Source organism: Erythranthe guttata, chromosome 2 (genome assembly GCF_056151865.1).
Source record: "Erythranthe guttata isolate IM_541 chromosome 2, IM_541, whole genome shotgun sequence".
Classification (NCBI taxonomy): Eukaryota; Viridiplantae; Streptophyta; class Magnoliopsida; order Lamiales; family Phrymaceae; genus Erythranthe; species Erythranthe guttata.
Genome location: NC_142534.1, coordinates 16,702,635 through 16,718,370, shown reverse-complemented (window position 1 = coordinate 16,718,370; position 15,736 = coordinate 16,702,635). Strand labels below are relative to the sequence as shown.

At 35.1% G+C, this 15,736-nt stretch overlaps 2 protein-coding genes across 2 annotated transcripts; both read right to left on the bottom strand.

Annotated features, from left to right (window-relative positions):
• Positions 1–5,427: 5,427 nt before the first annotated feature.
• On the bottom strand, positions 5,428–7,621 carry LOC105963706 (vestitone reductase). The gene is made up of 4 exons (XM_012988144.2): positions 7,411–7,621; positions 6,254–6,778; positions 5,797–5,992; positions 5,428–5,692 (listed from the first exon to the last, which is right to left on the bottom strand). The coding sequence occupies exons 1-4, from the start codon at positions 7,532–7,534 to the stop codon at positions 5,551–5,553; spliced, it is 987 nt and encodes a 328-aa protein (XP_012843598.2). The 5' UTR covers positions 7,535–7,621; the 3' UTR covers positions 5,428–5,550.
• Positions 7,622–11,354: 3,733 nt separating this feature from the next.
• LOC105963705 (vestitone reductase) lies at positions 11,355–13,666 on the bottom strand. The gene is made up of 4 exons (XM_088813702.1): positions 13,033–13,666; positions 12,381–12,923; positions 11,785–11,986; positions 11,355–11,704 (listed from the first exon to the last, which is right to left on the bottom strand). The coding sequence occupies exons 1-4, from the start codon at positions 13,154–13,156 to the stop codon at positions 11,557–11,559; spliced, it is 1,017 nt and encodes a 338-aa protein (XP_088669828.1). The 5' UTR covers positions 13,157–13,666; the 3' UTR covers positions 11,355–11,556.
• Between the last annotated feature and the right edge of the window lie 2,070 nt (positions 13,667–15,736).

Here is a 15,736-nt window from a genome sequence, read left to right as displayed (position 1 = left end):
CAGGGGAGTGTGACACTGCTAACAACCTCCCACCTCGTGGAGGCTCTGGCTTGCCACTTCCTCCTCCCCATACTCGAGATCCACCACGAGACCCTCATCGTGATGTCCCACTAGATCCTCAACATGATCCACTTTTTCCCGCCCCTCGATCGGTTTAGACAAACGAGGAGACCCTTCAACGCTAACAAGGGTTATCGACTCCCTGGGGGCTTACCTCTGCCCCCAAAATATTTCGTTTGCTAAGGGTTATCAACTCCCTGGGGGTTTACAGTGTCCTCAAAACATTTCGTTCGCCAAGGGTTATCGACTCCCTGGGGGTTTACAGTGCCCCCAAAATATTTTGCGCGCCAAGGGTTATCGACTCCCTGGAGGTTTACAGTGTCCCCAAAATATTTCGCTCGCCAAGGGTTATCGACTTCTTGGGGGTCTACATCCGCCCCCCTCAAACTGTTCAGATAACCGAAGAGGACCTTCAGCGTATGATCGCTGAAGCTTCAACAAAATCAACTACTACTTGCTCCTCTAACGGTTCAAATAACCGATGAGGACCTTCAGCGTATGATCGCCGAAGCTCCAACAAAATCAACTCCTACTTGCTCCTCTAACGTTTCAGATAACCGATGAGGACCTTCAGCGTATGATCGCAGAAGCTTCAACAAAATCAACTTCTACTTGCTCCTCTAACGGTTCAGATAACCGATGAGGACTTTCAGCGTATGATCGCAGAAGTTTCAACAAAATCAACTTCTACTTGCTCCTCGAACGGTTCAGATAACCGATGAGGACCTTCAGCGTACGATCGCGGAAGCTTCAACTCGGGCCACTGAAGTAGTGGCACCATACATCATCGCAAATGAAACGAACGCTCCCATCGCGAGGCCCTACTTGGTCCTCAACATGATCAACTTCTCCTTGCTCCTCGAACGGTTCTGGTAACCGAAGAGGATCTTCAGCGTATGATCGCAGATGATTCAACTCATGCTGCCACTGAAGTAGTGACACCATACATCGCCATAGCAGGAGTCAACGCCTCTCATGCGGCTTCTGCCGTAGCACAACCACCACTATAAGGTAACTCCCACCAAGCGAGTGTGTCGTGGGCATCTACTTCGAACCTTCAATTCCGAATACAACAACTCACCGCGGACAAACACGAACTGTGCAACATCGCCGAAAAGCGCAAACTGCGCGACATCGCCCATGTTCACCTCGGAGAGCCAACGCCTCTCCCTTACGAGCTCCTCATTCCAATGATGTCAAAGACACTTGGAGTTCTTCAAAACTATAACAGGGTTCGTGATCGCCTCACCTAAGATGGGGGCTATCTCACCTCAAGGTTTGACATCACGCATACCATTGGTTGGACATCTCATTTTAAGGGTGATATACCCTCTTACATTTCTACCCAAAAGAGACATTCCATCCTAAGAGTTGCGTATCATCTCTCTACCCCAAGGATAAAAACAAACGGGGTGGATATCAAAAAAAAAAAAAAAAAAAGAGCATGATTCCCGAGGCGCGCGCGGCACGCTTCCCGAGACAAAAAAAACGGGCACGATTCCCGAGGCAGCCGTGCGGCACGCTTTCCGAGGCAGCTGCGCGGCACGCTTCCCGAGGCGCGCGCGAGCACGATTCCCGAGGCACGTACGCGACACGCTTCCCGAGTAAAAAAAAAATACGGGCACGATTCACGAGGCAGCCGCACGGCACGCTTCCCGAGGTGCGCGCAGGCATAATTCCCGAGGCGCGCGCGCGACACACTTCCCGAGGCAAAAAAAAAAATTGGGTACAATTCCCGAGGCGCGTGCGGGCACGATTCCCGAGGCGCGTGCGGCACGCTTTCCGAGGCGCACATCCGGCACGCTTCCCGAGGCCAAAAAACTGGCACGATTCCCGAGGCAAAAAAATCACAGGCACATTTCGCGACGCGCGCGCGGACACGCTTCCCGATACGCGCGCCCGGCACGCTTCCCGAGGCAAAAAATAATAAAAATTCGGACACGATTCCCGAGGCAAAAAATCACGGGCACGCTTCCCGAGGCGAGTGCATGCACGCTTCTCCCGATGCGCGCGCCCGACACGCTTTTCGTGGAAAAAAAAAAGAAGAAGAAGAAAAAAAAGTAGAAGATGAAGAAAAAATGTAGAAGATGAAGAAAAAATTATTATTTCTCCACACCACGCCACCAATTAACGGTACACCACAACACTGATCTACTCTTGACACGATCCGGTATCCTTTTCGACTTGGCTCCCACATCGACTCAAGAGTGGGGGGCTTGCAGGACAACTCCCACGAGGAGACAATTCCTTCGGTACTACAAACCCGCAGCGAGAGTGGGGGGCTTAATGGTATGCCTAATTGGGCCGACCCAATGGGCTTATAATTTATTGATATATTGGGCCACGAGCCCAATATTGAAGACCACTATCATCGAGGCCCAATCACCTTCAAATAAGGTTTGAGCCCAACAATCTCGACTAAGCTATAAATAAAGGTTTGAACTCAATCCTTAAGGAGCAATACTATCAACTGTATTCTCTGGACTATTTCCACTATCCGTACGTCTGAGTTGAGCGTCGGAGGGGTTTCCGCCGGATCAACCCCCGGCCTAGTTCACGTGTTCTGTGATCGCAGGTATCTCAGGGTCATCAAGCTCGTGAGCCAGTGATCCACTCTGCTCTTCCAGCTCATCCTAATTCAACTCTCTAAGGTATCTAACTTTAGCATCATCACTGCTGCATGGAGATCTTTTGTCAACATAAGATCCCATCTCTTGTCTATAATATTAGTGTAGGACGTGTAGAGTCTTTTCTTATTTTTAAAAATATTCATAATCCCCAAACGTGCCCTGTGCATGCCCTTATATATATAAGCCAGGGATGGTTTCTCATCAGTATCGCACAATCGCAACAAGCGTATCAACGGTATCATAATCTTCACGATCATCAAACAATTATCCCAAAATTTCTCATCCAATACAATTTGTTTTACTTCTTTAGCTCTTTACACTTTCGAATGTTTCTTAAACTCAGTGCTAAGGACCAAACCCTGCAAATCATCCTTATGCGCATGTAAGCTTTGTAAAGAAATAAAGGTAGTAGCAAAACGGGTAGCACCAGGACGGATAATTTCTCACCATCCTTCTCTCTTTCTTAGCCAATTCAATGTCATCTTGTGATTGTAGACAAAGACAGTCACCTTTGAAGCAAGAATAGCCAAACTTTGGACGGTTTCCAGCTCTCCAACATCTTTAAATATCAAATTCACACAGTGAGCTGCGCATGGCGACCAAAAAATAAAAGGATATTTCTCCGCAAGCTTACCACCCGCAGCTTTATAATTAACTCAATTGTCTGTTACCATCAACATTATGAGGACCAACCCATTCCACAATCTCACAAAACAACTTACATAATTCTTCAGCAGTTGAACAAATATCAGAAGCATCAACAGATTTGACAAATGAAATTCTTTTTGGACAGTAAACTAAAAAGTTAATCAAAGACCTCTATCTAAAGTCTGTCCATCCATCTGCCATTATGGTGCAACCTGTGTCCTCCCAAGTTCTTCTCATAGAATCTATGATCAACTTAACATGCATTTTAGCATCACTCAGTAAGTTAACCCGCAAAGCATGAAAAGAAGGATGTTTATAACCAAGACCCATGTTAGCTATTTTATCAATGGCACCTTGAAAGTAAGGTGAATTGCAAGCATTAAATGGGATACATGCATCATAAAACCATAGCGCAATGGCCAAGTCAGTCTCTTTCCACATTTCCTTACTTTGCATGCATGCTCTAATAGAAGGTTGGGAAGAATGAGTTACCTTAAGATCTTTCTGACAAAATGCTTCATCCCATTAGAGGCTTTTCTCTTCCCCTTTGACGGTACCTTTTGTGTAGCAATGTCATCACCTTCACTTGATGAGTCGTCAAACACTTCTTTCTTCTCCTTACTTTTCTTTGCATTAGAATCCAATGACCTTTTTATTTCGAGCCGCACTTCTGGGTCAACCTTATTGCAAGAAAAAGTATTTTCTGTAGTTCCGGCAAGATGTTGTTTCATTCTGTTAATACCTCCATCCTTTTTTTTTTTATTGTTGCAGAACAAACAAATCAACACTTTTTTTCCTTCTGCACTTATTCCCTCGGAAACATAATTCTATGCCGCGTCCGTTTTTTTCCTAATTAAAGTAGCTGAGGAAGCTTCTGCTTGTGACGAAATTGTATTACTCTCAAGCTCAGTCATAGTCTCCTAATAAATTAAGGAAAAAAAAAAAAAGACAAGTTAATATTTTCATGGTTGAATACGATACTCAAAAAATATTTCAATTAATTAATGAATGCATATCAAATCGTTAATGTTTTTTGCATTAAAATTATTTCTTGTACACTAGATATGGTATTAGAAAATAACATAATTTGAAATATACGATATTAGATGGTGAAAAACTACAAGTGTAAATAGAAATTTTAAATTCACATCTAAACAAAATTTGTTTGAAGAATTGAAAGCTAAACAAAATTATTATCACACGAAATAAACAAAAGAATTTAAAAATTGCACGATTCACCTACACAAAAGAGGTAAAAATACCGGCGGCTGGCGGTTTGCAAGGGCGGCGGTGGCTGGCGGCGGTCGGCGGTGGCTGGTGGTTTGCGGCGGTGGCTGGCGGCTGGCGGCGGTCGACGGTGGCTGGTGGTTTGCGGCGGTGGCTGGCGGTTGGAGGATTGGACGGCGGTGTCTTGGTGCGGGAATATTGAAGCCGAAGATGTACAAACTTGTCTTACAAGTCTGTTCACGTTTACATCTTTTTTAATTCATTTTTTTTTTAAACCTAATAATCAAAACGATGTTGTTTTGATAAAGTATTAAAAAAAAAAAATATATATATATATATATATATATATATATATATATATATATATATATATATATATAACGCAGCGTTTCGGAGTAGAACCCGGATCAACGGCCGGTTCGCCGGGTCCCGGTTTTCACCCGGTCGGACCGGGTTTCTGGTGGTTGACCCCGATTTTGAATTTCTCCGGATTTGGGGGTTAGACCAGACCGATTTTCCAGCGGGTCGCGATCGAACATGTATATATATAATTTATCATGTATAAATATATTCCTATATTTTCAATATTTACGCGTATCCACCCCGGTGTCCGTATTCTACTTTTTTTGAAATGATGTATCACGGTTTCCGTATCCATACATCACGGTGTGCGCGTATACGTATATGTGCTACATATGTTTTAGGTTTTCAATATTGTATTAAATTCATATTTTTCATGTTTTCTTGTATTAATTATGTCTCTTATTATATTATTAAATGATCAAGGTTATTTTAGTCTTTTTGACGTATTTTTCCTAAAATCAAGACATATTTATTGAGATTTTTAATGTTTATGTAGAGCTGAAAAACGACAATTAATTAGAAAAGTCAAATAATCACGTATTTTATTGCCATTGACAATATAATCAATGTCAATTGCAATCACTTTTATCAATGAAGGAAAAATTAAAGCTCACAAAATGAACTACAGAAGACCCTTTTCCTTACAACTCCGAATCGCTCCATCGAACATTTCCTCCAATCCGCAACGAAACTCGAATCCAGTTTCCATTAGCTTTTTCGACGAAAGCTCGGAAAATTCTACAGGTTCTATACTCTTCAATGAACTGCATTATATATAATAATAATCCAGATCAAATTCAATTTTTTTTCTGATCAAGAATAACAAGAAATTAGCAATGCATATATATAATTATATATAAAAACTCACTCTGGCTTTGGTATTTGGTACTCCGGGTATCTAGTCGATAAAAAATGAGATAACTTATCGATTGTAACTCCAACACCAGAGCAAATATATCGCCCCTTCGCCTTCGGATACTCGAAAACGTGAATGTGGGCCCTCGCCACGTCATCCACATGCACTAAACTTGTCCTCGCAAAATACTTATAATATTCTTCATCACCTATTTATAAAATAGAAATTCCAAGAATGACATATTATTCAATGTCCAAATTAGTACAAGATATACATATAGCATGTCACAAAGTATAAATAATGGGGCCCCATAGTTTTTATATAGTTCAATAGGGGTATTATAGTAAATTTACTATTACTAAAAAATCCGAAAAAATTTTGAAAGAAATTATTATTCGCTTTAGGCCCCAAAATAGTTTGAGGCGGCACCTCCAAGAACACGGAAAAAGAAGAAAGAAAGAAAACGTACCGAAAATCAATGCAAGAGATGCCTTAACCGAATTAGGACAACGTTCACCAAGAAAAGGACCGTGTATAAATGGAGGAACGAGCGTCACAACTTCCAACGACGATCCATTTTTCTCGCCGAATTCTAAAGCCGTTCTCTCCGCTAACGTCTTGGTTATGACATACGATGCTCCCTTTAGACCTAAGCTTCTCAAGAAATCGAAATCCGTCCAAGATTCTTCGTCTATGGTGTCTAGATTCTTACAGCTGGCATTGAAGATGACCGTGGATGCACTAGAAGTGTACACGAATCTCTTAACGGTTTTCGAGTCGAGAGATGCTTGTAAAATGCCTAATAGCCCACCAATTGCTCTTTTGGTTTTTGTCTCTTCGGTTTCGTTTTCGTTCCATTCCATTGGGTGAGCTAAATGGAAAACTCCAACGCAGTCTTTAACGGCTGGAGCGAAGGTTTCGGGTTTGTCGAGATTTGCGTTGAAAATTTGTAGTCTTTCGGGTGCGTTTGGAAGTTTCTTTAGGTAACTTATGTCTGAAAAAAAAATGAGAGGGTAAATTAGAAGAAACCCCCTAAACAATGAATGTGAAATTACGAAAAAAGCTCCTAATGTATTCGTAATTACCAAAAACCCCCCACTGAGTAATATATAGTACATTTAGGCCTTTGTTTGCTAGAATCAAACTTTATATTGAGAAAACTCATGAGATATCAATGACACAATTAATTAGCTTGAAAATGGATCATAGATTCAAACTTTATGTAGGTCTTGACTCTTAACACAATATGAGATTGAATCGGAAATCGGAAACCGGAATCTCATATATATTCCAATCACATTCAAAAAAAAAATCGGAGAAAATCCAAATCGAAATCTGAATGAAAATTACCATTTCAAAATCGGTAAATTTTCGGATCAGAATCGGTAAATTATCATCGATCTCCAAATATCAAAATGTCGATTGATTTGATCTACTAATGAATATGTAGACAAGTGACAATAACTTATAAAATTCATAAGAATTTCCAATACCAAACATGTCAAAAATCACCTCATTCAAATATTTTTTTTTTCAATTCATATTATTAATTAAAGCAGTTAAAAATTAATTAAAAACATAGGAATGGTAAAAGAAAAACAGTAAAAATAATAATAAAAAAAAAACCTGGATGATCAGTTCTAACTGTAGTGTTGACAGAGTAACCATACTGAAGAAGCCTCATTACAAGCCATGATGCAACATACCCTGTTCCACCTGTCACACACACTCTTCCCTTTTTGCTATCCATTTCTATTTCTATATTAATTATATTATTAATTATATATATGTATATAGCAAGATTATTATACAAAAGTAACAAAAACCAACTTATTTTATAAATGGAAGTGGAAAGCAAGAAAATGGGTTTTATTGGGTACAAAGAGAGATTGTGTGGTCAATGAGACGACAACACATCCCAGGAAAGAAAAGTATCTAATTAAATTTAAATATTGATTTTTATATATTTATATATAAATTTAAGAATTGGGCTTTTATTAATTTTCTGATATTGGGCTATTTATAGTAGTTGGGCTAGGCCCTATTACACACTAATCTACATGTTATATACTTCGTAGTACGGACACTGAAACAGAGGCAACTGGCACGGAGACACGGGAAAATGGGAAACAATAAAAGTGTAGGAGTATATTTTTAAATCAATAAAGCTATATGGCCAGATTCTGGCCAGCCAGAAAATGGCAATTTTGTAATATTGGAAAAAGTTAGAAAGCTAAATTTGAATATTTTGGTTTCTCATCCTACATATTTCTACTCAACTTCCAATTTCCTTCCAAACTGGGACCGGATAATAAATGTGATCCTAACCTGGGACCCGGATATTAAATCAGATTTTGTTACCAAAAATGCTATGTTCTGGAATCGAACTCGGGTCTCTCACATGTACACAAAGATAAAAATCACAGGGACAGATTAAATGATTGGGACAATTCTACAAATATATATATATATAGCATAACATTATAGTGTAAAATGATTTATAATTGTTATTTAAATAATATTAAATAAATTATTAATTTTTCTATTTATTATTATTCAGTAATATAAATTTAAAAATATAAAGAGTCGCCGTTCGATACTCCCAAACATCATTCGTTAATTATTATATTCAATATTATTATTATTAATGTTGAAAAAATACAAATAATTGAATTAACTAAATATATGCAAATGCATAACTTAATACAAGCTCACCTATGTTATTAAAATCGATAATGTGATAATTTTTAATAAAAAATAATATCATATGTTTATTTAGAAAGTATATATTAGGAGTAATTAAATAGTAAGATTTGGATTAATTATGCTCAAGTCCTTTCAATTCTTAAACTTTATTCAAAACTTTTAATCGATTGACATCAATTATTGACAAGAACGTATTGAAATTATTGATTATTGTATATATGACAATTATTGATAATAATATATTTATAACAAAAATGTAGATGATGTTAATTTTAACAAGAATAGATCATAACTCATTCCAATCCTTCCTAATTTAAAATAAAACTATAGATAATTAGTAGAATCAAAATATTATGTTATTTTTATTTTAATACTTGGTATAATTGTATTTTAGAGGGAGAAAGTGTTGACAAGAACATATTAATAGAACTAACTAATTATAATTAAAGTATAATATATTTTTAATTGAATTATATCATAAAAAGTAATACAATATAATTCGTAAAAATCATAAGAATCAAATTGTTAATCGTAAGATTTGAATCGATTAAGGCTTTCTTCATTGCAACCCATTTTCAAAATAGTGAAGTAGGACAAGTATTCGTCATTTATTATTATTATTATTATTATTATTATTATTATTATTATTATTATTATTATTATTATTATTATTATTATTATTATTATTATTATTATTATTATTATTATTATTATTATTATTATTATTATTATTATTATTATTATTATTATTATTATTATTATTATTATTATTATTATTATTATTATTATTATTATTATTATTATTATTATTATTATTATTATTATTATTATTATTATTATTATTATTATTATTATTATTATTATTATTATTATTATTATTATTATTATTATTATTATTATTATTATTATTATTATTATTATTATTATTATTATTATTATTATTATTATTATTATTATTATTATTATTATTATTATTATTATTATTATTATTATTATTATTATTATTATTATTATTATTATTATTATTATTATTATTATTATTATTATTATTACTATTATTACTATTATTACTATTATTATTATTATTATTATTATTATTATTATTATTACTATTATTACTATTAGTATTATTATTAGTATTATTACTATTATTATTATTACTATTATTACTATTACTAGTATTACTATTATTACTATTACTATTACTATTATTACTATTATTATTATTACTATTACTATTATTACTATTACTATTACTATTACTATTACTATTACTATTTCTATTATTATTAGTATTACTATTATTATTAGTATTACTATTACTATTACTATTACTATTATTATTATTATTATTACTATTACTATTATTATTATTATTATTATTATTATTATTATTATTATTATTATTAAATGTACAATTGAGTGGTTCTATTTTTTAGGAGGGAAAATAGGGAGGGAAATTAGGTGAGAAATTATGAAGAGATCTTGGAGCCAAAATAATTAAGGGCATAAATGGTATTAAATATATAAAAAAAACAAAAAAAAATGAAATAAATGCTATTTTGGCCGGCCAGATTCTGGCCATTTAGCAAAGTCCTTTTTAAATATACTATACAAACATATATAAGATTTTATTTATTTATAATTATTTCCATACAAATATATTCAAAATGAATATTATTATCAACTATCAATTTGCAATCGGTCATTAAAATCATATAAATGATTAGCGGAACATAAAAAAAATGTTTGAAAAATCTCTATTGAAACTTATTTTTCTAACAGTTTAGAAATTGCAAAATTGTCCATAAGGTGTCCGGCAGGTATCCTCCGAAATCGGACACGAAATGTATTCAAAACAGGGATACATTGAGAAGTTGAAGCTTCACTGTGCTACATAGCTTATATATTAATTTTTTTTTCTCTAAATCAAGTATGTATTGCATTAATTTTATACGTTGGCCCATTCAGTGACAAGGATTCAAGAATTAAATGGTATAGAAGTTAGAACAATGATATATCACTATTGTGCTATAAATATAACATGAAATAAAATAATATTTTAATTCTTTGAATGTAACTCGACAAGTTTCTTCAATGAAATAATTTAAATTTTTGTATATAATAAATAATAAATGACTGTAAAAATATTAAATTTCTGGAAACTGCAGTGCATTATTGGCCCTCAAATTCATGGTGACCAATCCTTTTCATGAATAAATGCAAACGTTTATTTACTTTCCTTAATATTTGTCACTTTTGCCATTTTTTCATATTTCAAATTATTTGTCATTTTATTATTCCAATGAATAATTAATTACAATCTTTCAATTTTGCCCTTCATCACTCATTATTAATTAAAATATAATTATTTAAAAATCAATTAATGACATGGGCATTTTAGTAATTTACTATACTTTTTTGCTACTATCTATGCATATTTATTGAGTTTCTTAATATGTGTGCAACTAACAAAAGTGACAACTACTGAGGAAAAGATGGAGTATTTTAATAGACCTATGTTACAATGATTGTGATGAGTATCAAACCGAATTACTTGATTCGAGATCAATCGTTAAGAATTGTTTGCGTTCCGTAGACTATGAAGTTGTCAAACTCGAGATCAGTTAGAAAAATTATGTAGCTTTTTTGATCAAGTAATCCAAAATCGATGTATATTCAGCTCAATTAAAGCTTGTTCGAGTTCGATTTGATTACTTATCAAACCAAATTCAAACATATTAAAACTCGGCAAACTTTTCAATGATCGGGTACAAATGCATTATTTTTAATTAGCTACAAATATATAAATCATATACTTAATATATTCAATCATTCGAAACTTAAGTCGAAGAAGATCTAAATTAATTAGAAGAAAAAAACTTCAAGTTGATGCAAATTAGTGTGCACCATTTATTATACATAACAAAACATTTGAAGAAACTGCAGAAAAATCTCATCAAACACATAATACTACAACTGAAGAAACTACTAAAATACTTTCTTTTTTTTTGAGATGAACTACTAAAATACTTTCGAAATTAATTAATTATAACTTAAAACAGTTTATTTTTCGAGAAAACCCTTTTCCTTGCAGCTTTTAATTGCTCCGTCAAACATTTCCTCGAGCCCATTCTCGTACTTGAATCCAGTTTCTTCAAGTTTTTTCGTCGAAAGACCCGAAAATTTTACCGGAATCAAATCTTTCCAGGCACTGCATAATAATAAATAAAAATTACAAAATAAATAAATAATAAATTGGTGTTAATTAATTAAAGAAATTAAGAAACTCACTCTTCACTAGGCATCTTATCCTTGTACTCAGGATATCTAGCAGAGATGAATTCAGACAACTCAGCAATAGTAAACTCAACAGCAGAACAAATGTATCTCCCTTTTGCCCCTGGATATTCCATTACATGTATATGTGCTCTTGCCACGTCATCTATGTGAACTAAGCTTGTATCCTTAAGGTGCTTGTAGTGTTCCTTGTCACCTAAACCAATTTTAATAATTTTTATATAAAATTATTTAACAATTCAATTTAGGAAACAACAAATCCAAAAAAAAAAATTATTTTTGCTATAATCCATACGTATTTATTATTTTGTTAATCTACGCGCAACAATCAAAAGCCATAAAATTATTTCAGGCAAATTACGACCCTCTGAGGTAAGGTTTATTAACGAAAAAACTCCTTGTTTTTCTATAATTACATCCAAACCCTTATATTTATAATTTTTTACATTAACACCCTTTACTAGGGGTAGATGTAAAAAATATACAAACTGGAGGGACTGGATGTAATTTCTAATTTTTTTCAAAAAGATAAGAGAAGGAGAAAGTTGAATGACACGTGTCAGGCTTTTTTAAGGATGGAAAAAACATACCAAGAATCAAGGCCATTGCCACGTAGACAGAATCCGGAAAATGAGGGCAAATGAACGGACCAGTTGTCCACGTAGGAATCACACAAACCAGATCCAATCCGAGCTCTCCAGCAATATCAATGGCGGCTCTCTCCGTTATCGTCTTCGTCACGATGTACGGCCCCCCGAACGCCTTCAAGCTCCGCACGAGCTCCACGTCGGTCCAGTAGCTCTCGTCTATGAGTCCGCCGCCCGCGGCCGCGGCGAAGGCGGCGGCGCTGAAGGGGACCGCCGATATGCTGGACGTGTACACGACGCGCCGGACGGTTTTGGAGTCGGCGCAGGCCTGCAGGATGCCCTTCAGTGCGGTTGTGACTCGTTTGAGTTTGACATCCTCGGTTTCTCTCTCCTCGAAATCGAGAGGGTGGGCCATGTGGAAGACGCCGGCGCAGCCTTCGATGGCGGCGGCGAAGGTTTCCGGTTTGTCGAGATCGGCGTTGAAGATCTGCAGCCTCTCCGACGCGCCGGGGAGGTTTGTCAGGTAGCTTATATCCCTTTTCCGCTCTGCATGCAGAACGGTAATAATTAAGAATTAATTATGGAATAATTAAATTGAAATTTAATTAAGAAGGGAAAACAGTAATTAATTTAATTAATTAAATAATAAAAAAACCAGGATCGATTCTAGTAGTAGTGTTGACGGAATATCCATCTTCTAGAAGCCTCTTGATCATCCATGAACCCATGAAACCTGTTCCTCCGGTCACGCATACTCTTCCTTTGTTTTCCGATCCCATCTCTCTCTCTCTCTCTCTCTCTCTCTCTCTCTCTCTCTCTCTCTCTCTCTCTCTCTCTCTCTCTCTCTTCTTCTGGTTGTTCTAGCTACTGTGAATATATGGGAGCCATGCAGCAGCTTAAATAATCACATAGGCGGAGGTTATTCATGTCTTTTCCAATTATTATATTATTAGGGTAAATTACCGCCTCCTTTTAGGTATGGCCAAATTACAAGAAAACATTCTCATATTTGGATAACTACAACTGCCTCTCAACTATGAATCTGCTTACGCGTCTATTTTTATGGTGTCAAATTCAATAGAATTTTCTAAATTTTGAGGAATGTTCTCTGGGTTGCACTTGTTTTGTGTATAAATGCGGTTTCTGATGCACCACAATCTGATATATATATACGAACCAAAAAACATATCTTATGATCATCTTGCTTCAAAATGTAGAATTCGAATGGACTAGATCACAGTTACAAACTGGAGAATATTTCATATAATTTAGAAGATTCCATTAAATTTGACGCCGCAAGGGTGGACGTGTAAGAAGATTTATAGTCGAGAAACGTAGTTGTAATTACCGAAATATAAGAATTTTTTTTTTTGGTAATTTGACCATTCCCCGGGGTGTAATTTACCCAATATTATTATATATTAAAACATGTGCATTAATATAAATTTTAAAAAAATGAGATGTATCCCTTAAAAGGAAAAAGAAATAAAATAAAATAAAATATAATATATATATATATATATATATATATATATATATATATATATATATATATATATATATATATATATATATATATATATATATAATTTAAATTTAACACATTGACACAAATTTATATATAAAATAGTATGTGTGTGTATTAATGTCATTACTATGGTGCATCTACCAACTGAACGTCGAGCCCATGTGTTTCACAATTGCCTACTGCAAGAACATTAACTGTGCGTACGTTGATTGCAGGTTTACCACAAGTTGATACATGAAAATATATATGCAATAGTTATTTATTTATTTATTTATTTTATTTTTTGGGAGAAAATAATCAAATATGCAACAAGGTGATAAGAATGGCATTAATTAGTCTCATCCCACCACGTGCCGCATGTGACAATAAAATATGACAGAATGTTTGCCCTGCGTTTTAAGCCATCCAATTTAAACCTCAATCTTTTTAAATTTTGTTATAGATTTTACTATTTTATAATATATGTAAATATTTTTTTTTTGATACATGCTCAATTGTCACTAAATCGAAAATATCAAGAATCTCACATAAGACACAAAGACAACTCAAACCCCGATCTCATCTTGCTCACTAATACTCCATAGAGCTAGTAAATACTCCATAGAGCTTGTTACTAGCCCCACATAGGGTAGACATAGACGCCAAATTTAACTATATTCGACCTAATGTATGAAATAAATATATGAAATGTGTAAGGGAGAGCCCCACTTACCAAACTGAATTACGAGCGACCACACCAGCGGGCTGTCTCCATTGAACTCCCGCATATCGCATTAGAGGGTTTATGAAGAAGAAGAATAATAGGGGCACAAGGGTTTTGCTGGTGTTATTAAAGAGAGAAAAAATGATTTTGTTAATGTCTGCGCGGTATTAATGTCATTTTCTATTTATGGTCTAATTTATATTTGAATGGTATTGAAGTGAGCAATAATTTGTATTTAAAATAGCCGAACTCCTTATATTACTCGGTTGACATATGTTATTTTAAAGGGGTAATATGTTAGACACCCCTTAAATCAAACATAATTAGATATGAGGAACAACCTCAAATAAAATAGTTTAACTAAATCCTTAGTTTTAAATAAAATTTGAACCACATCCTTTAATTTTTATTTAACCCAAAAATATCCTTAATATAACTAATAAAAAATCAGATTTATTTCTCATTTCTCTCTTTCTCCTCACCCTTCTTTCTCTGCCACGCCGCCCCACCCACTCCTTTTCTCTCACTTTTGTTTCAACTGCAACTCTCTCTCTCTCTCTCTCCTTTTCTCTATTTCTTTATTTTTTTTTCTACCAGATTTGAGTGCTACATCGAGGGGTATGGTGGGTTGTTTATTCTCTCTCTTCGTCTTCTCTCTATTTTTTTTTTGGCAGATTTGAGTGATAGGGGGCGGCGGAGGGTATGGTGGATCGTTTATGGAGGCGGGTATGGCGGCTACGACGGGTATGGCTGAGCAAGTTGAGGCGGATCTCTGTTTGTGGGGCTTGGTTATGAAATTGGCTATGATGGGTGGTGGACCTAGCAAGTAGCAGCGTATGGTGACGATGGGTATAAAGGCAGGCTACCATCGTGGATGACGGACTGACGATACGGCTATGGGGTCGGTCGGGATGGAGGCAGTTACAGTGGTGGTGGTGGATGCAGTTACAGTGGGGAGTGGTTATGGGGAAAAGGTAAGGCGGTGGCTATGTGGGCGGCGCGGCTGTTGTTGTAGATCTAGGGTTTCGTTTTTTTTACAAGTGTGACTATGAATTACTATGGTTTACTATGAGTATCTACAGATGGAGGACGGCTAGGGTTCAAAGGCAAAATTACGGTTTTTAAATT

Bases quoted from the DNA above. Each gene is read 5' to 3' on its own strand.
- LOC105963706 (XM_012988144.2), bottom strand. From the start codon at position 7,534: ATGGATAGCAAAAAGGGAAGAGTGTGTGTGACAGGTGGAACAGGGTAT. The intron at 5,993-6,253 runs GTACGTTTTCTT...TTTTATAAATAG, and splicing joins ATCTCTTGCATTGATTTTCG to GTGATGAAGAATATTATAAG. The intron at 5,693-5,796 runs GTGAGTTTTTAT...TATATAATGCAG, and splicing joins TACCAAATACCAAAGCCAGA to TTCATTGAAGAGTATAGAAC.
- LOC105963705 (XM_088813702.1), bottom strand. From the start codon at position 13,156: ATGGGATCGGAAAACAAAGGAAGAGTATGCGTGACCGGAGGAACAGGT. The intron at 12,924-13,032 runs GTTTTTTTATTA...TTCTGCATGCAG, and splicing joins TACTACTAGAATCGATCCTG to AGCGGAAAAGGGATATAAGC. The intron at 11,987-12,380 runs GTATGTTTTTTC...AAATTGGTTTAG, and splicing joins GGCAATGGCCTTGATTCTTG to GTGACAAGGAACACTACAAG.